The sequence below is a fragment of the Mastigoproctus giganteus genome, chromosome 4, assembly GCF_048544385.1.
Source record: "Mastigoproctus giganteus isolate SK-2022 chromosome 4, ASM4854438v1, whole genome shotgun sequence".
NCBI lineage: Eukaryota > Metazoa > Arthropoda > Arachnida > Uropygi > Thelyphonidae > Mastigoproctus > Mastigoproctus giganteus.
The window spans coordinates 152624617-152651826 of record NC_143578.1 but is presented as its reverse complement, the minus strand read 5'-3'; the positions used below and the strand labels follow the sequence as shown (position 1 = coordinate 152651826).

General features: G+C 37.5%; 1 protein-coding gene across 3 annotated transcripts in view; it reads right to left on the bottom strand.

The window, feature by feature from the left end:
• ICA69 (islet cell autoantigen 1-like protein) overlaps positions 1-27210 on the bottom strand; it is a 206569-nt gene that overhangs the window by 50553 nt on the left and 128806 nt on the right. For 2 of the 3 annotated variants that reach the window (XM_090372975.1, XM_090372976.1), the window contains exons 7-8: positions 21384-21608; positions 9873-9958 (exon numbers count right to left, since the gene is read on the bottom strand). In XM_090372975.1, the coding sequence (XP_090229101.1) occupies positions 9873-9958; positions 21384-21608 (311 nt within the window). The remainder of the gene's footprint in view (positions 1-9872; positions 9959-21383; positions 21609-27210) is intronic. The other variant, XM_090372977.1, reaches the window with a different exon arrangement.

Here is a 27210-nt window from a genome sequence, read left to right as displayed (position 1 = left end):
GAACTGGAATTTGGGGAGTACAATATGTACAGAAAGGATAGAAAGGGAGGAGGTGTTATGCTGTTAATTAAGAAAAACATAAAATTAAAAGAAATGCATCCAGTTGATATAGATGAACAGTGCACTGTTGAGTCAGTTTGGTGTGACATAAGCACTGCGAAAGCAAAAATAAGAGGAGTGTGTTATAGGCCTAATGACTCGAATGAGTACAATGAACAATTGTACAGAGAAATAGAGTGGGCTAGTAAATCGGAATGTCTTATAATGGGGGATTTTAACTTCCCAGATATTGACTGGAACTTGTGGGTTGGTCACTCACACACTAGTCAGACTTTTGTGGATTTATTGGATGACTGTTTTCTGCAGCAACATGTTCGAGAGGCAACCAGAGAAAGTAATACTCTTGATCTGGTTATCAGCAGTGATCATTCGTGTATTAAGAATTTGCAGATAAAGGAACCACTAGATGGCAGTGATCACAGTGTACTGATGTGGGATTTACTTAAAGGTTTAATTACCATCAGGGGTAAAGGAAAGGGTTTTTGCTTCCGTAAAGGTGAGTACAGTGGTCTCCAACAGTTTTTAAATTCTGTACAGTGGGATCAACTGACGATGTTACCAACAGTAAATTCTAAGTGGGAAGCATTCAAGGAATTAATTGTGGATGCTACTAAAAGTTTCATACCTATTAAGAAATATTGTTCAAGGTTTAGGCCTAAATGGTTATTTAATGAACTAATGAGACTCGTAACAGAGAAGAAAAATGCATGGGATGCATATAAATTATCAAGCGACTCAGAAGCCTATGGCAGATATAAGCTAGTCTGTAATCAGGTCACAAAGGAGGTAAGGCAGGCGAAGGCAGATTACAAGAAATCCTTGGCAAAAGATGCTAAGAAAAACAGCAAGGATTTCTTTACTTATATAAACTCTAAAAGGAAGGGATGAATCTGATTGGTCCACTTGACATTGATGGTTTGACTGTTGATGATCCTGCTCAGATAGCAAACAAACTGAATGATATTTTGCATCTACATTCACACATGAGGAATTATTAAGGTTTGAAAATGTTAGACGGTTATCAAATTGTAGCAGGATACTTAATGATTTTCTAATAACTGAAAGCAAAGTGGAGGAGAAATTGTTGAAGTTAAACATAAGAAAAGCACCTGGGGTGGATGGGATCTATCCAGTTATATTAAAGGAGGCGGCAAAGCAACTAAGCAAACCCTTAGCCATAATTATGAGAGCATCCTTGAATTCAGGGGAGGTTCCCACGGACTGGAGATGTGCAAATGTATCCCCAATTCACAAAGGGGGATCGAAGGGTGACACGAGTAATTACAGACCAGTTAGTTTAACTTCTGTTCCGAGTAAAATAATGGAGTCACTGGTTAAAGATGCATTGCAGGATCATCTAGACAAGACTGCAGCAATAATTCAGACAAAGCATGGGTTTGTTAAGGGAAAGTCTTGTCTCACAAATTTGATAGGATATTATGATGTGGTTACAAAGGAACTGGATGCAAAAAATAATATTTATATCATATATTTGGATTTCAGGAAAGCTTTAGACACTGTTGCGCATGGAAGACTATTGTACAAATTGGAACAGAATGGTATTAAGGGTAAGTTGCTACAATGGATAAAAGGATGGTTAAGTGGGAGAAGACAGAGGGTGGTAATCAATGGGTGCTGCTCTTCGTGGACTAATGTTATTAGTGGAGTCCCACAGGGTTCGGTGTTAGGTCCACTGTTGTTTTGTATATTTATCAATGATATTGATGAAGGTATATCAGGCTTAATGTCGAAGTTTGCAGATGATACAAAGGTTGGCAGGGTTGTTAATGACAGTAATGGCAGTGTGCTACTGGAACAGGATCTAGATAATTTGGGCAGATGGGCTAAGAAGTGGCAACTGAAGTTTAACCTTGACTAATGCAAAGTACTGCATATGGGTAGAAGTAACCCCAGAGAAATGTACCAACTGTGTGGTACTACACTTAAGGTGGTAGAAAATGAAAAAGACCTAGGAGTAATTGTGCAGGCAGATATGAAGTTTTCTGAGCAATGCAGACAGGCTGCCAGGGCAGGTCATGGGGTTTTGTCAATGATATATAGGAATTTTGCTAGCAGGGAGAAGGAGGTGATTGTCCCTCTGTATAAGGCAATGGTCAGGCCACGCCTTGAGTACTGCGTACAGGTCTGGAGGCCTCATTTTAGGAAGGATGTAGATTTACTTGAGCATGTACAGAGAAGGGCAACAAGATTGGTGAGGAGAATGAAGGGATCCTCTTCCAAGAGAGGCTTAAGTTCTGCAAATTGCAGTGGCTGGAGACTAGGCACCTGCACGATGATCTGATTGAGGTATATAAGGCCTTGAATGGGTTGAGCACGCTGAATTCTGATGGGATCCTTCCACTTGTTCAGATTACGAACCTAAGGGGGCATAAATTCAAATTAAGAAAAGACAGATGTAGAATAGATGTGCGGAAATTTGCCTTTAGCCAGCGGGTGGTTAATTGCTGGAACAAACTTCCATCTGTCGTTGTGGAAGTTGACAGGTTAAATAAATTTAAGGAGAAACTGGACAGGCATTTGGAGGGAATGGTGTGATTTTTTTTTTTTTTTGATTTTTTTTTGGCTGATGCTGCATAAGCTCATACACTTGCTTTCTTGCATCACATGCCACTACTAATACTACTACTACTACATTGGGACATCTCAGTCTGTGGGGATCTCCCCTGAATCCAAGGATGCGCTCATAATTATGGTTAAGGGTTTGCTAGCTAACTTTGCTGACTCCCTTAATATACTTGGATAGATCCCATCCACCCCAGGTGCCTTTCTTATGTTTAACTTCAACAATTTCTCTTCCATTTTCCTCTCAGTTATTATAAAATCATTTAGCTCCCTGTTAGAGTTTTATAAACTTCTGGTCTCCACTTGCCCAGAGAATTCCTCATGTGTGAATGTAGATGCAAAATACTCATTCAGTTTGTCAGCTACCTGAGCAGGATCAACAGTCAAACCATTGATATCAAATGGACTAATCTGATTCATCCTCTTCCTTCTAGAATTTGTGAAAACACTGTTTTTCATTTCACAAACTTCATTTGTGAAAACACTTTTTATCTCATGGAACTTTGTTCACATGCACACTTGTCTTAAGTGTGTTCATAACTCAGAAAGCTTAATTATGAATGGACTGTCCAATACAAAGTAAACAATGCTGGTATTTTTTACCACATCTTGCGACTCAAGTTTACTGCATAATGGCGGTTCCAGATCTCTTCTCCTCCAGCTAGTGAATAACTTTTGGCAAGGCCTGATCATGATGTTTGCTAAGGAAGTTAAGAGCTGCATTTTATATGTATGGGTCATTCGTATTTTGTTTAAAAAAATGTTTCTTGCATGTTAGCTCCTTTGCATTCTTGTATAAATGGAATAAAGTGGTCTTGAAGAACTTAAACGGTGAAAATATCCAATTCTTCCTGATCACACAGTAAATGCTGACTATTCATACAAAAGGCAGCATTCACTGGTCTAATAATTTGAATAGATAACAGAGTACACAGTACACCATAAGTGGCAGTTTTCTGGATGCAACTGCCTCTGATATTACATGGGGATTTTCTGTGACCCAGACATGTAAATTCTTTTTTAGGCCATTTCTGCTTTATCTTTACCAACATCAATAACTGTTGCATCTGAATTTTGTAAGGAAACAATTTTACTTTTTGTTGAACAAAGGTGAAAATGGATATTCTTTTTGTGACTAAGCTGTTAAGTCAGACATTTTATGTATTTTCTAGAACTATGGGTAATTACTTCCAGTACAGGTGTAATGTTTCAGGAATTTCCACTTACTTTTTTCCTTGCCAATACCCTTCTTATTGCCTAATCTCACCAATTTCTTCAAACTTACTTTACTTTACTCATGCTGTTTGTCCAGGTTAGGGTCAGCAAGATGGATGGAACGCTTCCACTTAGTATGGTTAGCACAGTCTGCTGGAGTGAGCTCTAGTTCCTGCATATCTTTCTGCTCTCTATTCGGCCTGCCTCTCTGCCTTCGACCTTGAACTTGGCAGCTAAGCATATGTGCTTGGTAATGTGGGTAAACTTGTAGCGCTGGACGTGCCTCCACTATCTAAGTCTGTTCTTCCTAATCTTCAAGTTGATGCGTGCAGTTTTCATTTCCTGTCTCACATCTTCATTCTGCCATCTATCTCTCGGGATTATTCCCAAACTCCACTTTAGCATTCTCATTTCTGCTGACATTAAACCTTGTTTTTTTTTCCTTCTGACAGCCCAGCACTCTGAGTCATATAACTTACATGGCCTACCATGTAAGTTATATGGCTCAGAGTGCTGTTTGTAAATTTTTGATTTCAGTTTAGTTGGCATCTTCTTGTCTTTTAAAACACCAGACATTTCCCGCCACTTGACCCATCCAGATTTTATTCGACTTTGAACGTCCTGTTCACAGCTGCCATTTGTGTCTAGCACTGATCCAAGATACTTATAATTATTAACACCCTATTAAGCTGTAAGTTGCCAATGCTAAGAGAGCTGTCTCAGTTGCCAAAACACTACATGTATTGTCTTATTCCTGTTGACTTTTAGACCCTCCCACTCTAGAACTGTTACTCATCTCTTTAGCTTCTCTACCCTCTCTTTCTCTCTTGCGATTTACCACTAAGCATGATGTCATCTACAAAGAGTAAACTGTCAGAGCCATTGCTTTGAATGTCTCTGGTTAGTGTGTCCATTATGATGATGAATAGAAACGGGCTAAGGGCAGAGCCCTGGTGTAAGCCGACATTACCAGTGAAGGCATCACTAACTCCAGCTGCACTACGCACTTTAGTTCTACTATACTGAATAAGCTTGACACAGGTCTCAGGAACACACCTCTTCCTCACATATTTCCACAGAAGACTCCTAGGTACTTGGTCATAAGTCATAGGACCCTTGATATAAATATTCCATCGGTAGTGCTTCTCCCCTTCATAAAACCAAGCTGGTTCTTGGTAATCTGTTCTTGCAGTTTAACAACCCTCTCTAACCACTTCATTGTCTGGTTCATTAGTTTGATAAGTCTATAGTTGTTCAGTCGAATAGGTCTCCTTTCCTTTTATATATCGGTACTATAAGACTCTCCCTCCAAACATCTGGTGTCTTAGCTTCTTTCATTATTTTAATCATTAGCCTCGTCATAAATGGGACTCCTCTGTGTCCTAACCCCTTGAAAATGTCAGGCCCTGCTGCCTTCCCCAACTTCATACTATGCAATTCTAGCAGATCTTTTTCCTCCTTTATATCCTCAATGTCTTTTCCTCCTTTATATCCTCAATGTCCTTATCGTGTCTGTCTAGCTCCTGTTCTTCTCCAGTGACTGTTTCACTATTCGTGATCCCTTCGAAAAACTCTTTCCATCTCCTGTTTTCATAACAACCTTACCAGTCTGATCTTTTACTACTCTTATATCCTGCTGTTTATTGAACTGTGTTCTGGCAATCTTGAATATCTTCAATTCCCCTTCCTTAGTGTTCTTACTATTATACCATCCCTCCACAGCTCTGTCCCTGGCTTTAGCTACTGCCTGTTTAGCTTGTCTTTTGTTTTCCTTGTACCTATTCTTGTTTTCATCAGTTCTGTCTCTCTGCCATTCTTTATAAGCTGTCTTCTTGTCCTTCAATGCCTTCTGAACCTCTTCACTCCATAATTAGGTTTCTCTATGTAATTTCTTACCTCCTTTAGTCTTCCCTAGAATTCCTTCTCCTCCCTTCATAATCTCTATCTGGGCCTTGTTCCATATTTGCTCCATGGTCATCAGGTTTGGATCTCCTCGATTTCTCTAAAAGCCTGTAAGGGCAGCTCCTGCAGTCTCGGTTTAGGCTCATGTTCTTGTAGCTTAAACCAATTGATGCACTCAAACTTCTTGAGCCTTGGCAAGTTCCTTCAATAATGAGATCACATACCAGAAGTCTGTGTTGATTGAATAAGCTTTCTCCTGGGATGACTTTGCAGTCTTGGCACCATTTCTTATTTTTGGCTCTTAAAATCCTGTAGTCGACCTGGGTACAGGAACCCTGACTTATGTAATACTCGACTTATGGAAATCCAACGTAAGTTTTTGCCGGCCAGTGCAAACAAAAATATCGCAAAAACGTATTTTGCATCCCGTAGGAATAAATGGAGGTATCGTGAAAATATCGTAATGTGAACCCAATAACACATTTTTTTTTTTTTTGTAATTCATTCCAAGTCCTTGGAAGTTGAAAATTTCGCTATATTACTAAACTATTAAATCTCTAAATGGTCATATTTATAATGGAAATTGCACTATCCTTTCATCGTTATCACATGTTCTGCTATAAGAATCAATTTTGAATGCCTTTGTGATATTTTTCTAAAGCACGTTTCAACATCACGACCAAAAAACAATAAAAACTATTTGCACTTTCCGGTTTATTGGGCTTTTCTGTTAGTGTATCTAATTATAAACGGGTAGTAAACTCGATCTTATTGCATTTGCAATAATCCTGAGAACTGCAATTGTGTGGGTGCAATTACGCTATTATGGTGAAATGTGTTCTCCTCCATTGCAATCTTCAATCATATAAAAAACAAATTTTCAGAAACCTCTCTTCATTCCTATTTACGTATTACAATGATGAAGGGAAAGCGACCAATGAAAAGTGCAAGTGGTGGTAGTGCCAGGAAATGAAACAAAATTGATTTAGAAATGAAGGTGATTAATTAAGAAGCAGGACAAAGTTTGTCATTTATTGTATGGAATTAGGAATCTTGCTGTTTCAACAGTGAATACTATTTTAAAGGACAGTGCATGTATAAAAGAACGTGTCAAAGGATTGACGCATTTAAGATCAACAGTGATCACAAAACAGCGTTCAGGTGCTATATCGAAGATGGAACAGCTGTTAATAATATGGATGGAAAATCAGATTCAGAAGCGAGTGCCCCTGAGTCCAATGGTCATTCAAGCAAAAGCAACAAATATTTATCAAGATATTAAGGATAAGTACAGCAAACCCCAATCCAAGTTCGTGACAAGCAAAGCAACGGGTAGTTTAAAAGGTTCAAGCATCGCGCTGGTTTCCACAACGTAAAAGTGTGCGGTGAAGTCGCCAGTGTGGATTCTGCAACTGCAGAGAAATTTTGTGATATGTTGGAAAAAATTATTGATGAAGGCGGCTATTCAATGCAGCAAATTTTTAATGTTGACGAGACTGCTCTGTATTGGAAAAAAATGCTGGATCGAACATACATTGCCAAAGAGGAAAATACAATTCCAGGTTTCAAGGCGTCAAAGGATAGGGCCATGCTCTTGCTTGGGGCTAATGCAGCAGGAGATTATAGATTAAAACCACTGCTTGTGTACCATTCTGGAAATCCTCATGCATTTAAGGGCATCAATAAAGCCACCCTACCCGTGCATTTCCGATCGAACCAGAGAGCATGGATAACAATATCTCTCTTTGAGGATTCGTTTAAATGCTGTTTCATTCCTGAGGTTGAAAAATATTGTAAAGACAACGACATTCCTTTCAAGATTTTGCTTCTATTAGATAATGCTCCTGGACATTCTCGCATCTAGATGATTTCAATTCGAATGTGAGAGTCATATTTCTACTGCCAAACACGATCAGTCTGCAGTAGACGGTGAGAAAAATTTTACGTTAAGAGACTTTTAGAAATCTTACAATATTTGCCACGCCATCTTAAACGTTAATAAGGCCTGGGCGGAAATTACTAAAAGTTGTTTAAATGCTGCATGGAAGAAAATATGCCCACAGCACGTAAAAGGTTTCGAAGGGTTTGAAAAAGACGAATCATATGAAGAGGTTACAGATAAGATTGTAAAGGTTGCAGAGTTACTTCAGTTGGAGGTTGTTGCCACAGACATGGAGGAGTTAATAGAGGAAGAAGAGAAGGAATTATCTAACGAAGAACTTATTGACTTGCAGGAAGCGATAGTGAAAGAAGAAAATGCTGACGAAGCTCAAGATGAACCAGGTGAGGAGCCGAGATGCTTCTTCACCAGAGAGATGATAATGGCATTTTGTGAAATTCAATCGGCAATGGTGAGGTTTGAGAAGATGGATCCTGACAGCGAACAATTCTTAAAAGTTAACAGGGGGTGAATGATAAGCTTGCTTGCTACAAAGAAATCTACGATGAAAAGAAAAAAGCCACCATCCAGCCCATTAATATGTTGTTTCGTAAGGTTGAGGGGCTGACCCCTTCTAAATCTTCACAGCCCTCAACCTCCGCAGCAGCATACTTATCAGCTGAAGACGTTGATTCTGGCAATGATGCTTGAGAGGTAAAACTTACTAACGTTACGCCTGTCTCCTCTCTTTATAATTTTGAAATTTTTTTTAGATTGCACCCTTTTGTAATTTTTCCTGCGCATGAGATAAAAAATTTAATAAATACAATAAATAGTTCTATTTACATGTTCGTCGAACATTTCTTTTTTGATTCAATCAATTCAGCGAGCACAATTGCGAGTGCTGCACAAGCATGGAGGAAATTCCAACTTACATAGTGTTCCACGGAACACAACCCTTACGTAAGTCGGGGAGTTCCTGTACTATGCCCACCACTATGGTATGTAATAAGATGTTGTTCTCTCTTGTACTGGGTATTAGCTATCCACAATCCATGAGCCATAGCCATCTCCTGGATCCTTTCTCCATCCGCATTGCACTCACCCCATCCAAAGCTGCCATGGACTCATGAGCAGACTAGCCCGTATGTCCACTGAAGTCTGTCCTGATGGTCATTCCTTCCTCATCAGGTGTGCTGTTGATTGCCTCATCCAGGTCCTTATAAAAGGCATCTTTCTCTACATCACATCCTGCCTGTGGGGCGTAACCGCTAATGATATTCAGCGCACATTTGTCAGTCAATAACAGTTTAATTTTAATTAGCTCATCACTTTTCTTGCACAGTTCCACTGCTGCATCTTTTAAGCCATCTTCAACCACAACTCCTACTCCATTCTTCCTATTATCTGTGCCGTAGTATATTAATTTGTAGCCCTCAGCTAGTTCTTTACTCCTTATCCCTCTCCATATGGTTTCCTGGAAACACAATACATTGATTTTCCTTTTCTTCATAACTTCCACAAGTTCTAATAATTTCCCGGTCATTGTTCATACATTAATCGATCCCACTCTGACCTTTGTCCTCTTATATTTGATCCTTTTATCCTTGTGTTTTTTCCCTTGATTGTTTCCCACTACACTACAGGGCCAGCTGCAGCACATCACTTCTGGGATATGCCCTAGCATTGTGTTTTTGTCCTTGATTATTTCCCACTACAGCTGGGGTCTGCTGCAGCACATCGCCTACTGGGTATGCCCTAGCCCTCACACTATGGATTTGTTGTTGTTGTTCATCCATGTTGAATATGTCTAGCAGAATTTACAAGCCAGCTGGCCAGGCCTGCCGCCAGTCAATCCCCAATCTCTTCAAACTTTTCAATCAAATTGTTAACTGCTGATCTGCTTGAGTCTTCTCTACTTATAAAATCTTAGTCAAAACTTTTTGCATTTATAAAAAATATTAGTTTTATAAAGCTTTTTTTTGTGCAAAACACATGCTGCTCTGTAGCAATTTAGCAGTGTTTTGTCTGCAACTACCACAGAAGAATCTCCCAAATTATTTTAACCTAAATAAACTTAAATATACACAAATAGCCAAGATAAAAAGTATTCATAAATATACTATATTTCACTTGGAAGTTGAAGAAAGAAAAAGAATTACCTTCTAAACTCAGTTCCAGCCAAATATATATTAATAATCAATATTAAAATTTCTCAGAGAATGATACTCACGTATCTCTATCACCTTCATCTGTTATAACTGCCTTTTCTAAGTTGGCCGTTTCTTCTGCCAACTTTTTACTTGATTCTGTAAGTTCCTGCAAGAATGCATATATTGTTATTTATATAAATCATTAGCATCTAAGACCATTTACATGTTGTGCAGCTGAAAAATCAAGAATAAGTCATGGGAAACCCTTACTCCCTCTACCTGAGATCAGCTAACTACAGCACTGAATGAAGAGTCCTTTAAGAATTCCTTCAGTCTCAGCAAGATTCAAACCCAAAAATATTGTGTTCATTTATTTTATAAATACAGCCTTAATTAACTTTAATTTTTTAATCCCAGGATTAATTAATAAAATGATCTAGTGTTCACCAATTTTAAAACTACAGTCATTAAGTATTTAACTTTATTCAACCCTAAGGATTAAAAATATGATGTTATCAGAAATCAGATTATGATGTTATTCTGAAGGGTACAGCTTTTCTTTGTTTGCTAAGTTGGAAGCATTTACTTTAAAACTCCAAATTTAACCTGGATAACATACAGACTATAACAGAAAATTAAAAAATTAAAATCTTTGATACTTTACAGTTTATGAGACTGTACTGTTTAGAAAAAAAAAAAAAAAAAGCATTACCTTTGAAACTTTATAATTTTCAGAACATTGACTATTTAATGTTAGGATTTTTAATGCAAAATGATCTTGTGTTGACTATTTTACAACTAGAACTGTTAACTCTTTAACTTTATTCAACTCTAATGACTGAAAATAGCTGTTACTGGATTATGAATCATATTATAGGAGTTCTGCTTGTCATTGTGAATTCCTTTCTTACTTTTCTTCTTTTACTCAATTAAGCATGTAGGAAGCATTTATTTTGAAAATTCATATTTAATCTGGATAATATACAGGCAGAAAAACACTATAACATGAATGATATGGTAGCTGGAAATTTAAAAAATGTGTACCTTTGCAACTTAATTTCTCAGACTATTACATATAGATTGGAATTTTTTTTAAAAAGGTGACTAAATACACTATTAGTTTGAAGACAGTACCAGGAAATTTTAAAAATCTTAAACTTTATAGCTCTCAGAATACACTCTGCTACTGGTTAGAAATTATAAAAAAAAAAAAAAAAAAAAAAAAGTGTACCTTAGAAACTATTTCTCAGAACATTATAATTCAAAAAATAACAGATTATTTTACAGCCATTACAATGAACTTAAAAATGTGTTAACCTTGCAATTTCTCGCACCTTAGAAATAAAATATAAAAAAAATCTACAATGAAGGCATCTTACATTCTAATATTTTTTTTTCATTAATAAAAGTATATGTCTCAATAGCCCAATGACATAGGTACTTGCCCAACTGATTATGCAGACCCAAGTTTGAACCTGCCTTAAAAAGTATATTACTTTTGTAAGAAAAAAAAAAAAAAAAAAAAAATCATGGCACCATCCAGTAGTAGAAAAATTTAAAAATGACTAATTGGCACTCCCTTAGTGATGGGAAAATCAGGATGGATGGTGCTGGTAGGCAAAACAAGTCTATATGATAGTCCTGTGACATCACTGTTGATGACATATTCTGAGCCAGACATGTCTGAACATGTCCGGTTAGTATCACCAAGCTGTCTAATACAAAGGTCATTAAAATTAAAACTGAAAAACTAACAAAAAAAAAAAAAAAAAACTGATGATGATCTTGAATCATATTACCGACTAAAGTCCGTTGGCAGGACTTAAAACATCCATATGGCACGATCTGCTGGTGTTATTGGGAAATAGGCAATTTTTAAAGATAGGGCACACACCAATACCCTTGCTGTCATGAATTAAGGTAGATATATGATCTGTAATTTAATTTTTGAAAGCACAAGGAATAAAACTAGCTGAAATGTACTGCAGAATGTTGGCATAAGGTGAAGTGTGCCTGAGTTAACAGCAATCCTATGAATGGGTGAATAAGTTTAAGAATGGTACTGAGAGCTGATGATTCTCCTTGACCAGGGAGAACACATCATATCAAGGCACCAGATATCATAGCACCAGCAGAAGGACTCATATGAGGAAACCATCTATTGCAGTAATTGCCATGCTGTGCAAGATTACAGTTCAACACATTATTGTAAGTGAGGACTGACATTTCAAAAAAAAAGTGCGTTTGATGGATTCCTCAGCATTTAACACCAGAATTAAAGGAATAACAACCTGTTGTGTGTGCATGAACACACAACCTGTTGTGTGTTCATGCATCTTAAATCATGAGTGGAAACATGAGGAATAACAACCTGTTGTGTGTTCACATGAATCTTAAATCATGAGTGGAAAGGAGATGCCTCCTTAGAACACAGTAACTAGAGATGAATCCTGAGTGCACTATTATGCACCAGTAAACAAATATCAGAGTGGCATCATACAGGCTGACCTTAATCGAAGAAAGTCTAAACCCAAGCATCACCCAGGAAAGTGTTACTCACCATATTTTGGAATTATAAAGGAGCGATTCTGGAACATTATCTGTAGAAGTGAGAAACAGTGATGAATGACAATACTGTGATACTTCTGAATAAATTAAAGCTAGCAATTCAAAATAAATGTGGTTTGCTGTCCTTAGGTGTGTGCCTGAAGACAGCAAACCACATTGGTATTATCATGCTTGCATCATGATAATATCAGTCCTCACATTTCCCATTCTACAGTGAATCAGATACAGGATATGAAGTTTAAGATATTATCCAATTCTTCATATTCACCAGACTTAGTCCTTGTGGCTATTATCTTTTATGTCCACTAAGAGCATTAGATAAAGAGGAACACAACTGCAGTGCACAAATGCATTTAACATCAACAACATTCTCTCAAGGAATTCAGGCATTAGTACTGCATTGGAGAGAGTGTGGTGAATGCAACAAGGACTATACTGAAGATGGTGTACATAGTTTTCTTGTTTGTGAAATTGTAATTTTTATTTAATGTTTCAAGTTTTCATTTGAATGACCTGACCTTTGTATAACAGTATAGGAAGTGCAGGCAAAAATGAAAAGAGCCTGCTTTGAATATAAGAGAATACAAGTATTGCCTGAAAAGTTCTATGATCTACGTTTTATTCAGTATATCCTGGAAGTTTCATACAGTGCACTGCAGTGCTTTGGGTATTATATTCTGACACATTTCCAGGTATTTTAAGCATTCAGAAATTATTCTTATTACTAGAAGATGGCAGCAAAGAATAAAAAATAATTAGCATTAATTTTTCCTCATTATTACGTATTTTACACTGTTATGTAGTAACTCCAGTAAAATGTACCAATAGCTAAGAAAGCATGGGGGGGGGGGGGAAGTGTGCAGAGATCAAATATGTGAATATTTAGTGACTGAAAACGAATTAGATAGTGATAACTATAGTTTTTAGAAAATCAAATTTGAAATGGACCTTACCAGTAGCAGTGAGGATGGAAGCAGGTAACATTTATGATATATCAACAACTGATATCACATCACCAGCCATTACTGCAATTGAAAGTAACAGATCTGCCACTACCAGGCATTTTCAATGGAAAAGTACTGAACTGGACACAGGTATAAGAACTACAATTTCCTAAAATTTTCTGCAATGTAGGTATTCAAATATCCCTGTTTTATGATGACATTCCATTGCAGTACTCTGTTTTATATATTTCTTATGATACTGTAAACCACATTGTCAATGACACAAACAGCTATAGTCAGAAATGTCTTGATGGTGCTGTTGCTTCAGGTGCAAGTTCAAATACAAGAATAATATTGTGGAAGGCTACATGTAAAGAAGGGGTAAACTTTTTTATTGCTCTGATTTTGATGATGGGTATAATTCACAAACCTGAATTTATGCTGTACTGGACAGGTGACTATATACTTCAGACTCCAATATTCCATGAAACTTTGTCTTGGTAGAGGTTCCAGTTGCTGTTTTGCTATCTATATTTTGCAATAATGACAATGTGCAGAGCAGTGATTTGTTGAGAAAACTCAGGCTGCAACTGGGATTGCTGCACTCTTCATTCAGAAACATCTATATGTTACAGCATAAAATTTCTGAAAGACTTAGGCTCTTTAAAGAAAGAGCATGTAATGAAGCAATATATCCATCCCACAGAAGAGAGCCAAGTTTGACTTGTTTGTGAAACTAAAACTAGATATGCCTGGGACTTTTTTGTATATAATGATCAAAGGGAAGAGAAACAAGAAAGGGATGTGTCAATGAAGTCTTTCAGCTATGTATTAATATCAAAACTTATCTGCTAAGTGGACTAACTGATAGTGAAGAACCAATAGGTAAAGGCTAAATTGTTTTCATGGACAAATAGTTGAAAAGCCCAATACTATTTCCAAAAAACTGTAACAAAATGAATTTGCAGCTTGTGGAACTGTGAAGAAAGAAAATGACAAAGGAATTAACAGTGCTAAAGTGAAGGAAGGAGATGTTCTTTGCTAGACATCAGGCAGATTATCAGCAATGAAGAGGCATGATAAAAAAGTTATTTGATGCTGTCTATAATCCAGAGGTACAGTAAGTGATACTGAGAAAATTGACAGGAAGTCAAAAGAAGTAGTTAAGAAGCCAGATGCTGTAAATGAATACGATTTCAATATGGGAGAAATGGACATGTTGTACCAAAAACTCAAACCACCTAAGTGGCTCAGAAAAAGAGTTAGGTGGTACAGGAATTCCCCCCCCCCCCACTGAATGGACATAGCAACAGTAAATGCATACATTGTGTATGAGAAAAGTAGATGGCAAGAGGAATCTCTCCTAGAATTCACAACAGTGATCCATGGATTCTTGGAGTAGAATACAACAGCAAAGACACCTTTCAGGGATGATGATGATTGTAGACTGATCTACCTGCTCATCTCATAGCAAGGCACTTCCCTATACATATTCCACCAACCACAAAGAAGTTATCCAAACAGAGTATACCATGTGTATGTGTCCAGGAAGGAAGGAAGGAAACAAGGTGGGAATATAAGTAGCGTGGGAACAATTAACTGTATCCAGCAGGTTGTTTCTAGGTATAACACGGTAAAATAAAGTATTAAGAATTCATTTTGACATTACTGGTTTGTAACATTACCAATAAAACTTTTTATATGAGGAAAAAAAAAAAAAAAAAAAAAAAAAAGTGTAACCGAATACAATGGACAGGTTGGATCAAAAATAAATAAATAAATAAAATCAAACCGTTCCTTGCACTAAAATGTGCAAATTATGTTTTTAAAAAACAAAATAAATCATATGGGGCAAAAAAAGTGAATTTTAAATCACTTTGACAGAAAATGTTCAAAATTTTTAGTTTACAATAGTCAAAAAAAAAAAATAAAAAAACTTATGACATCAAACTGGTATTTTATTTGAGTGTGGATGTTATTTGAGCATTAAACAAAGTAATCTGGTTATTAAATATTACTATGTACAATACAGCCATATAAATTTCATATAATTCCTCATTATACAGACTGCTATAGTGTATTGTTAGATGATGGTTTCAGCAGAAATAGATGTTTCCCTGATTTAAAAAAAAATTAGAATTGATGGTACATCCTGTTCCTAAATCTGTATTACCATGTGAGTATGACAGATTTTGATTTGTCTAGCACAACACATCTGCTAGGTGGACTAACTGATATTTATATTACAGTTGTTCGTGTAATAAGCATCTGTTTCATTTTCTCATTTTCATATTGTAGGTACCACTCCTTTGTTATTTCTGTTCTCTCTCGATACAACTACTCCTTCAAGACAATTTTTTAAATCACTTTTTAATCATCATAATCAAGTACTCAGTAAAAACGGAAATCATGAAACATCCTATAGACATTTTCAGCCTTTCAATAGTCATTTTCATGTTGGTTGCCATCAGCTTTACACAGTCATTTATATTTCAGCCAACAGTCTCTTCTCTCTCTCACCATAAACAATGAAAGTCTGTTTTCACTTTTCAATCTGTCTGCCATTAATTCTATAAATCATTTTACAAATGATTAATCAATAGGATGTTTTGAACTGTGTGGTAACTAAGCTCTTTTTTTGAATGTAAGTACTGAAAAATGTTTAGCCAAAAGGATAATAAGCTAATAAAAAGATAAGTTTATGTGCATACAGACAAATAATGTGATGTCAACAAATGCAGCTGTAATGCTGAAAGGTACATCGAAAAAGCAGAGAGAAATTCTTCTCACAGAAATTTTAAACTATTTTAATTTTCACTAACCTTCTCTCACACAGGAAAATTAAGTCTAATTCAAAATGCCCTTAAATCTAATTCATTCACTAAGAACCTTTTCAGGAATATATATGTAGATATATATATACAATTTTCACATGTGGGCCCTTTGCAGTATGTACATGTGTGGATGTTGTGGTTGCCAAAATGCCTTGAACTCTTCCAGTGTGTGTGTGTGCGCATATGTTGCTATCTGTGTTCCCAAGTAACTGCAGATACAGTTTATAACAGAAGACAGCAAGGAAATGGCTTTGAATAAAATAAAAAAATTTAATATTATGCCCGGTATTCCTTTGTCAAATGTCATTTGAGAAAATCAGAAAAAGGAGTAGATGTTGTCCCAATTTGTGAGAAACCCCACTTTTAATCCTAGCCCATTCTGAAGAGCAACCATTAATTACAATATTTTCTCTCCTGCCATGTAGCTATTCCATAACTCATTAAAGGATCTTGCCCATGATCCCTACATGTTCCAGCTTATATAGCAATCCCTTATGTGGAACAAAGTTAAATGTTTTACTAAAGTCCGTCCAAATAAATAATTTCACAGTTATTTCCTGTTTCTGCTCATGAGTGACACTGTCATAACAGACTATGAACATGAGGGAACATAAATTCAAACTAAGGAAGAATGGGCACAGAACTGATGTGAGGAAGTTTGCCTTCAGCCAACGGTGGTTGATTGCTGGAACAAGCCATCCATTGTTGTAGAAGTGAAGAGTTTGAATAAATTCAAGGAAGAAATAGACAAACTATATATAATAGAAGGGATGGATAGGCAAAATGGAATTTTTTTTTTTTTGGCTGATGCTGTATAAGCTTGCTTTCTTGCATCATTTGTCACTATTAATACTAAAAGTAAAAGTAAAGTGCAGCCATTATCAACCCACTGCAGGATGGAAGCCTCCTCAACAATTCATGCTGAGGGAAATGGACCATAATCTGCCACGCTGGTCCAGTGCGGGTTGGCAGATCGACCGTATTCAGCAGTCAGGGGCTTGAACCCCGGTCTACTCAAAGAGCGTGTGCTACTGCACTCCCGCTCTTGCCCACTCGGCTACGGAGGCCTTTCACTATTAATACTACATAGTACTAATAGCAGTTTATCAAGTTAGCATACAAGATTATCTCTTTACAAAATCATTCTGAACTCAGGTATTAGATGTCAGTTCCTGTTTCTTCGACAGAAAAAAAAAAAAAAAAAAAAACACCATGAGTTCCCAGAAAAAACCGTGCTCTTTCCTAAGACCCACTAACTGATCCATGTTGTGAAAAAAGCCCATAAAAATCCCTCGCATTATTGAAACCCAGACCATTACCTTCCAATTCAGGAGGACAGCAATTATAGCCAGTACTACCTTCAAGGGCACAGGGCACTGAAGTCAGATCGTGAGTTAGCCGACTTTGAAAGAGGGATGATAGTGGGTGCCTGATGCATGGGTCACTCTATCATGGAGGTGGTACAGAAATTGTACTATCCCATTTGACAATATCAAGAGTGTATCGGGAATACGCCATTTCCAGAATAACATCTCATCGTGGACAGCGCTGTAGGCGGAGAAAGGTGGTGGATGAACATAGCCGTCAATGTCTGTCTTGCACTGTTTTAGCCAACTGGAGAGCGACAGTGGCACAAATCGCCACCAACTTCAACAAGGGAGGTGCCAGAAACGTTCCCACTAAGACCACGGTATTTCATTAGCCGAAATAAGTTATGGGAGCCGCAGACCTACCACAGTCTCATTGCTAACACCAAGACACAGACTCTACGCTTCAACTGGGCAAAAGAACATCAGCACTGGATCCTGGAGACAGGTCTCCTGGTCAAATGAGTCCCGTTTCCAGTTATTTCAAGCGGACGGGAGGGTGCATATCTGGCGGCAACTGCACAAAGCTATGCACCCACCATGCCAACAAGGAACTGTTCAGGCAGGTGGACGGTTGGTAATGGTCTGGGGTATGTTCAACTAGCACACATTGGGACCTCTGGTATGCCCAGATGCATCTCTGAATGGTCCAGGTTATGTGTCCATCCTTGCAGACAATTTGCATCCCTTCATGGTCATTGTGCACCCACAGGTCAATGGACTCTTTCAGCAGGACAATGCGCCTCCCCACAGAGCCATGGTGACTAGAACATGGTTCGAAAAGCATTCTGCAGATTTTACCACCACGGAATGGCCTCCCTGTTCACTGGATATGAACCCTGTGGAGCATCTTTGGGATGCTGTGGAAAGGTCCATTTGAGCTTTGGATCCTCCACCCAGGAATGCGATGGAATTATGGACAGTGGTGCAGCAAGCATGGATAGAAATACTTGTGGAATGCTTTTTTTTAACTGGTGGACTCACGCCTTGCCGTGTGACTGCACTTATCTGGGCAAAAGATGGGCCTACCCATTACGAGGTAGGTATCCCATGATTACATCCCTCAAAATAAGTGGGTATATGTCATCTATCAGATGAGCTTTGGCTTGAAGCTCAAAAGTTTTTCTACTAAATAATCCTATGCATTCTCCATATTGCTGATTTAAGAGTACTCAGGATCACAGCACAGTTTCTCCTCTCTATAGAGAGATTTTCATCTGTAGAGGTTGATTCAAAGTATCTATTTGGTTCATCAGTTAGGTTATCAATAATTTTCAGGCATCATTAAGAGTCAAATCTGATTTAACCTTTTCTCTTTATACATCTATATAATATTGGTATGGATACACCATAGATAACTCTTAAGAAAAAACTATGATAGTAGTGTGGGAGGCATCATTTCCTCTGTATCTCATATTGTGCTCATCCTTCACAATGAGTTGCCACGGTATTGCACTACTTTGAATAAGTAACAATTCACTAATAGAGAAGACCATTGTTATATATTCTCGGTGGGCACCGCCACCCAGACGGCATTGTTTCAAAGCTATTGGTCTATCATCGGTGGGTGGGCAGGTACCCTGGTATTGCAGACATGACGACCCAGTTGTGAAGATAATCACACAATACGAGATATGCCAAAAAGGTTTATACAGTAATATTTAAAATAACTAAATGCAACAAGGCATACTATGTTAAGAGTAAGAGTTTTATATCTATATAATATCGGTGTGGATACACCACAGATAACTCTTAAGAAAAAACTACGATAGTAGTGTGGGTCGTCATGTCTGCAATACCAGGGTACCTGCCAACCCACTGATGATAGGCCAATAGCTTTGAAACGGTGCCCACCGAGAATAAGTAACAATGGTCTTCTCTATTAGTGAAGTGTTACTTATTAGAAGTAGTGCAATACCATAGCAACTCATTGTGAAGGATGAGCACAATATGAGATACAGAGGAAATGATGCTTCCCACACTACTATTGTAGTTTTTTCTTAAGAGTTATCTATGGTGTATCCACACCGATATTATAAAGATATAAAACTTACTCTTAACATATTATGCCTTGTTGCATTTAGTTATTTTAAACATAACTTTATATATATATATATATATATATATACATACTTTACCTCATTTCCTTTTTTTTTTATTAACTGTCTCAACCAGTGATATCTCTCTTAGTCAGCCTTTGGCAGAGTACCCATCCCAGGATACAATTATAGATGGATTTAACAATTATACTGCATACTTCAAAGCTTTTCACCATCTGTAACTGTCCTATTTTTTCTCTCTCTTTTTTTTGTTTATCAAACTAGCCACAGTTCCTTATTTAACCATCTTTGCCTGGGCTAAGATCCAGGCTGTTTTTCTTGGGGGTGGGGAGGGATAAATATAACAATAATGATATGTACTTAAATTAATGTCAAAAAACAATATTTATTCCAATATACTCTGACTCTGTGAATGGGGAGGAAAGATCAGCCCCTGCTGGTTACACCAATGACCACAGCATAATCCTTGTGCCATATTTTCTTGACGTTTTATATGCATATGTGGCTTCAGTGATGGTACGTTTAAATTATTCAAAAATTCTTCTCCGCTTACTCTCCATGTGCTGCTGCTGTTCCAGTTGACAGAGAAGTATTTAGACCAGTGGTTTCAACCAAGGTGCTGCAACGAAATTCCAGGGGTACGGCACGTAATTTGGGTTCAAGTTACTTAAACTTACATTATATATATATATTGACACAGAGAGAGAGAGAGAGAGAGAGAGAGAGAGAGAGAGAGAGAGAGAGAGAGAGAGAGAGAAAGAGAGAGAGAAAGAGAGAGAGAATCGGATCTAATAGGCAAAGAATTGACTAGGGGTGCCACAAAATAAAATAAATTACTTAAGGGTGTAAAATAAAATTAATTACTTAAGGACCATTATTAAAAAAAGGTCGAACCACTGATCCAGACTGTTGTAATTCCCTTCCTTGAATTGAAATCCCTGTCATTTTAAGGTTTCCTGCATCATCACCTCTATGATAATATCTGCAGCATGAGTAATAATCAGTGCAATAATCACAATATTCTCACACCTAGTAGTTTACTTAACATGCAGAGGATATAAATAACAATCCCCCCCCACGGTGAGTTCCCTCCTAGTTGCTCCAATCAATAAAGGAAAGATTGAAATTTCATATAACAAGGTATTTACTTTTATAATTAAATTAAGAAATAAAATAAGTAATTATTATGTTATTATAGAAAAGACTCTAGATTTTATAGTAATTTATTTAGATAATGGCAACTACAGTGATATTTTTTTATAATGAGTTACAAATTCAGTTATTCTGATGCTTTGTTATGATATTATTTGGTTTTTAGGAGCATTAGCAACTAAGGCCATATTGCTCCGGGGATATGCAGTGGTCATTCCCTGACCTTTCCGCATCCTCCATATTTGGTGACTCACGGGCTCGAACCCCGGTCTAATTAAGAAGCGTGTGCTACGCACTGCTGCTCCTGCCCACCTGGCTACAGAGGTGCCTTTCTGATGCTTTGTTACTCCACTTGGCACCATGGTGAATCAGCACCTGTGGTTAGGGCCACATTTCCCATGTCCTAGTTATGTCTCCAAGCACAAATTTTCTCATTTATGATAAGAAAACAAAGTTAAAAAGCAAGAAAGCAAAGTCAAGAAGTAAAAGATAAAATTAAGTTTCTATTTTTGAAATTAATCAGACTAAATGGTGTATGGAAATTCATATATTTTCCCACATATTGGTTAAAAAATATGACAGGTATTAGATGGAGAGAGAAACACCACTTACAATTCAACAACTAAAGATTAAGAGTATTTTAAGTTAATAATGTTTTCACTTTACCTTCAACATAGCAAATTCATAATGTTGGTAGCCACGGAAACTTTTAGCTACAGAATTCATTGTGCGAGCAGTTTTCTCCCAAAACTGAAGAAGTGTACTTTGGTACGTAGCCAGCACATGAGAGAACATATTGCACCTTGACGCAGACAGCAAATCCACTTTTTGCAGTGTATCAAGTTTGAACCGATCAAATTTTGTTTTTGTTCTCCTAACATGACTTTGGACCTAAATAATTAAAAATGAGCATTTCCATGAAACAATAAATAACAATATCACTACAAATATATGTTGAAAGGTAAACTGTTTCCTATGAAATACATACATAAAAATAATTGCCTTAATATTAAAAGTAACATGCATACCAAAAGCAAATTGGACATTTTGGGTGGCAAGCCATTCTTGGTGTCAATAGAGTATGACTCTTCTAATGCTAAAGACAACCTACTGTCTTCTAATGTTGAAAATAAGTGAAGCAGCATTCTTGAACTATTCTTTATGAACTGAGCTTCCTACATGAATTTTATGAACAGAAAAACTGGAATGTAATTTTGTCTCATAAACAATAATGTATATGATTGTCAATTCATATATGCTGATTATTTGATGCCACTGTATTGTGCACACCTTAGCTATTGTTGTAACTAGCTGTTGTAAGGAATGCTGCTTAATTAGTTAAAATTAGTTTGAAAAAGTATTTACCTTGTTAATCCTAGGTATTCCATACAGTGCACAAATAACCCAATAATTTCTTGATGTAAGTTTAATGCTGTTTCACTTTCATATATATTTTCCTATGTTTATTGTGTGATTATTTGTGTTTCATGATCTTGCAACTTTTCTGCATATCTCTTTTATGTTTATGGAACTGACCACTACTTGGCTGTTAGCACTGTGAATTACAGAAGCAAACCTTTTAAAGTAATAAGAGATTTTATGAACTTAAGTTTGAAGCTGAACGTAACATAGCTAGCTTGTGTCACTTTTATGTGATTCTGCAACTGTTTTTTTTTTTTTTTTTGATACATAGAAATACAGGTGATGAGAAATTGATTAAAAATATTGGTTCTCATGCAAGTTATTTTAATGTTCAAAGTTGTTTTATTTAGAAACTGTAAGGCATTTAACCTGTTCTGTTTAATCAAACTTTGATGTCCGCGGTTACTTTTAAAAGAGAAACTGAGGTTAGATGCAAAAAGGGAACTGCTAATAAAGTTAAAACTTTGCATAGGCATCTTCATGGATAATTATGAAGCTTGATTTTTATAAAGGTAAAAGGAGTTTTTTTGTGAGTGATGCAACCAATGGAATTAATTCTCTCAAAAGACAAACAGTTGGCCAACTTAACAGATAGAATACTGGAAATTAGCATTAGTAAATACATATGATGCAACAAAGCAAGCTTATACAGCATCACCCAAAAAAAAAAAAACATTTCACCCCTCCATTCGTTCCAAATGCCTGTCCAGCTCAGCCTTAAATTTATTTAGGCTATTAACTTCCACAACAAAAGATGGAAGCCTGTTCCAGCAATCAACCACCTGCTGGCTAAAGGCAAACTTCCACACATCTACTTTACAACTATCTTTCCTCAATTTGAAACTGTGCCCCCTCAGGTTCTTAGTCTGAGCAAGAGAAAGAATCCCATCAGCATTGAGCATGCTCAAAACCATTCAAGGCCTTATACACCTCAATCAGACCACCTCACAGGTGCCTAGTCTCCAGACACTGTAATTCGCAACAGAAAACAACAATGGACCCAACACTGAACCCTAGGGGACTCCACTAATAACATTTTTGGCTGTTGTAAACGGATAAGCATTTTTTAATTTTTAACGTATTCTTCGTTATTTAACATAATACATTGTGTTTTACGGAGATATTAAATAGCTTTGGTAGCATTCGTTTGCTTCTTATTTTGAATTTAGCCAGCGATTTTTGGAAGTTACAACTCCCAGTGTTAGCGCCAATACTGTTGAACTAGCCGCCATATTAAAGTCGATAAGCTTAACGTATATATATCTCGAACTGATAGCGAAGGTATAAAGTAAAACTATATAGTGTAATACGAAGCGCTGTATTAGGAATCTGTTAGCTTATTATAGTATTATCAATTAATCAAAAATATTATTAATCTTATTAAATTTCATTGTTAATTAAACTGTATTTAAATGGAAATCATGACCCAGACTAGAGCTGCAAAGCAAAGATCACAGACTAGCGAGAGTGCTGTGGCTCGGGGGAGAAACGAAGGGGGTGATTCTCCAACGCATCACAGTCTCAAAAAATGTGTGAAATGTGAAATGTTTGCCGACCTTTCTAAAACAGAACATGATCTAGCCAAGGAGGATGCCTTTTTGTGTGCTAGGTGTCTGGAGAATCAAGAAATTAGGTGCCAACTCAGCATTCTGATGGACTTCTAGGAGAGCTTGAGGTGCAGGGTAAATGCCCTCGAGAAATTAATGAGGGGCCTATCAGGCTCTCAGCTGCCCAACTCAATGACAGCTCACTCCTGTGCATCAGGAAACACAGAGGCAATCTCCAAGGCAGAATGCACTGGTCCCAAAGGAACTAATTATTGTTGGTGACTCTATTGTCAGGGAGATGGGGAATATACTATGTAAGAAGGATAGGTGGAACAGGGCCAGGGTATGTCTGCCACAGGCAAAAGTTATTGATGTTGTACAGCAGATATCTTTTCAGGGCACAAAAGGTGATATTGTTGTACATGTTGGAACTAATGACATTAACATTAAGAGTTCTGCAGATTTACTCGACAAGTTGTTGTTGTTGTTGTTGTTATTTGGTTTTTAGGAGCATTAGCAACTAAGGCCATATTGCTCCAGGAATATGCGGTGGTCATTCCCTGACCTTTCCGCATCCTCCGTATTTGGTAGTGACGGGCTCAAACCCCGGTCTAAACTTGACAAGTACAGGTCAATGTTGAAAAAAAATATGCAAGTTAGGGTTGAATGTGAAAGTTTCTGCAATTCTGCCCAGACACGATAGGAGGGAGTATGTGATGAGAGCCTTGTCAATCAATTCGGCTCTGGAGAGATTGTGCAAGGCTAAAGGGATAGAATTTTTTTCAGCCTGGTCTGTGCTTGTTGACAGGAGAGACTACTTCTACAGGGATGGGATACACTTAAATAGAAAGGGTGCAAGAATATTTGCTGATGCTATCGAGGCAGTGTTAGGTGGGTTGGAAAACTGCTAGCGTGGGGGGGATACACAGACTAAAAGGTTAACAGTGGCCATAGGCAGAGGCAAAAGCGATTCATGCATTGCTTCTATTATAATAGACAGCAGACTGGAAAGCAAGGTAATGGAGATTTCCAGGACTACTGGGAGTCATAGTGGAACAAGTAAATACATGGGCTGTGTTGGGGTGGCTAGGAGCAGGAACAGGTGCATGCATACTTGCATGTACAGCAATGCTAGGAGTATAGATAATAAACTTGATGAGCTTGAAGGGCTAGTCAAGACATCAAAGGCAGATATTGTTGGGATATCAGAGACGTGGTGTCACACAGATATAGGCAGCGCAGAGTTGGAATTTTGCAAGTACAATGTGTATAGGAAGGATGGACAGGATAGGAAGGGAGGAGGGGTTATGCTGTTAGTTAAGAAACACATAAAATCTAAGGAAGTGCATCCAATTGTTGCTGGTGAACAATGCAATGTTGAGTCTGTTTGGTGTGAAATAAGCACTGGGAAAGGGAAAATGAGAGCAGGTGTGTGTTATAGGCCTAATGAATCTGATGAGTATAATGAGCAATTGTGCAGAGGAATAGAGTGGGCCAGTAAATCAGAATGTTTTATAATGGGAGATTTTAACTTTCAAGATATTGACTGGAACTTGTATGTTGGTCACTCGGATACTAGCAAGACTTTTGTGGATTTATTAGATGACTGTTTTCTACAGCAACATGTTCGAGAGGCAACCAGAAGGAGTAATACTCTTGATCTGATTATCAGTAGTGATTCTTCATGCATTAAGAATCTGCAGATAAAGGAATCACTGGGCGACAGTGATCGCAATGTATTGATTTGGGAATTATTTAAAGATGTAACTACCATCAAGGCTAAAGGGAAGGGCTTTTCCTTTCGTAAAGGTGACTACAGAGGTCTCGGACAGTTTTTAAATTCGTACAGTGGGATCAACTGATGATGTTACCAGCAGTGAATTCTAAGTGGGAAGCCTTCAGAGACTTAATTTTGGAGGCTACTAGGCTTTTCATTCCAACTAAGAAATACTGTTCAAGGTTTAGGCCTAAATGGATGTCAGATGAATTAATGAGGCTAGTGGCAGAGAAGAAGAATGTATGGGATGCATATAAAGTATCAGGCAACACAAAAGGCTATGGCAGGTATAAACTAGTCTGTAATAAAAGTCACAAAGGAGGTTAGACAGGCGAAGGCAGATGATGAGAAATCTTTGGCAAAGAATGTAAAGAAAAACAGCAATGAGTTCTTTAGTTATGTAAACATATATGGGTTGACTATTGATGATCATGCTCAGGTAGCTGATAAACTGAATGAGTATTTTGCAACTACATTCACATATGAGGATTTATTCAATGAGGAGAGTGTCAGAAGTTTATCAAATGCTAACAGGGAGCTAAATGATTTTGTAATAACTGAGAGCAAAGTGGAGGAGAAATTGTTGAAGTTAAACATAAGGAAGGCACCTGGGATCTATCCAGTTATATTAAAGGAGGCAGCAAACCCTTAGACATCATTATGAGAGCTTTCTTGGACTGTTAGTTAAGAGGTATGGCATAAAGGGTAAGCTGCTACAATGGATAAAGGGATGGTTGAGTTGGAGAAAACAGAGAGTGGTAATCAATGGACACTGCTCTTCGTGGAATTCCACAGGGTTCGGTGCTGGGCCCATTGTTGTTTTGCTTATTTATCAATGATATTGATGAAGGTATATCAGGTTTAATGTCCAAGTCTGCAGATGATACAAAGGTTAGCAAGGTTGTTAACGACAGTAATGACAGTATGCTACTCCAACTGGATATAGATAAGTTGGGAAAATGGGCTGAGAAGTGGCAACTGGAGTTTAACATTGACAAATGCAAAGTACTGCATATGGGTAGCAATAACCAAAGAGAAACGTACCAACTCAGTGGTACTACACTCAGGGAAGTGGAAAGTGAAAAAGACCTGGGGTAATTGTGCAGCCAAATATGAAGTTCGCTGAGCAGTGCAGGTCATAGAGTCTTGTCAATGATACATAGGAATTTTGCTATCAGGGACAGGGAGGTAATAATCCCGTTATATGAGGCAATGGTCAGGCCACACATAGAGCACTGTGTACAGGTCTGGAGGCTTCATTTTAGGAAGGATGTAGAGTTGCTAGAACGAGTACAAAGAAGGGCAACAAGATTGGTGAGGGGAACAAATGGGTGCTCTTACCAAGAAAGGCTTAAGTTCTGCAAATTGCAGCACCTGGAGAGTAGGCACTTGTGAGGTGATCTGATTGAGGCGTATAAGGCCTTGAATGGGTTGAGCAAGCTGAATGCTGATTCTTTGTCTTGCTCAGACTAAGAACCCGAGAGGGGCACAGTTTCAAATTGAGGAAAGATAGTTGTAGAATAGATAAAGTAGACCCGGTAAACAGTGCCGGGTCTACATCAAGATAAGTGGAGGTATCTGAAACAACTGAATCTAACTTATTAATATAATCAGGTTTATCTAGTATTACCACTGTATCTCCTTTATCTGCCCTCTGTATAATAATGTCCTTATTTCCCCGAAGTTCTCGTAAAGCTGAACTGTCATGTGTATTCAATTTAGGAAGTCGCGTTTCAGATACCTCCAC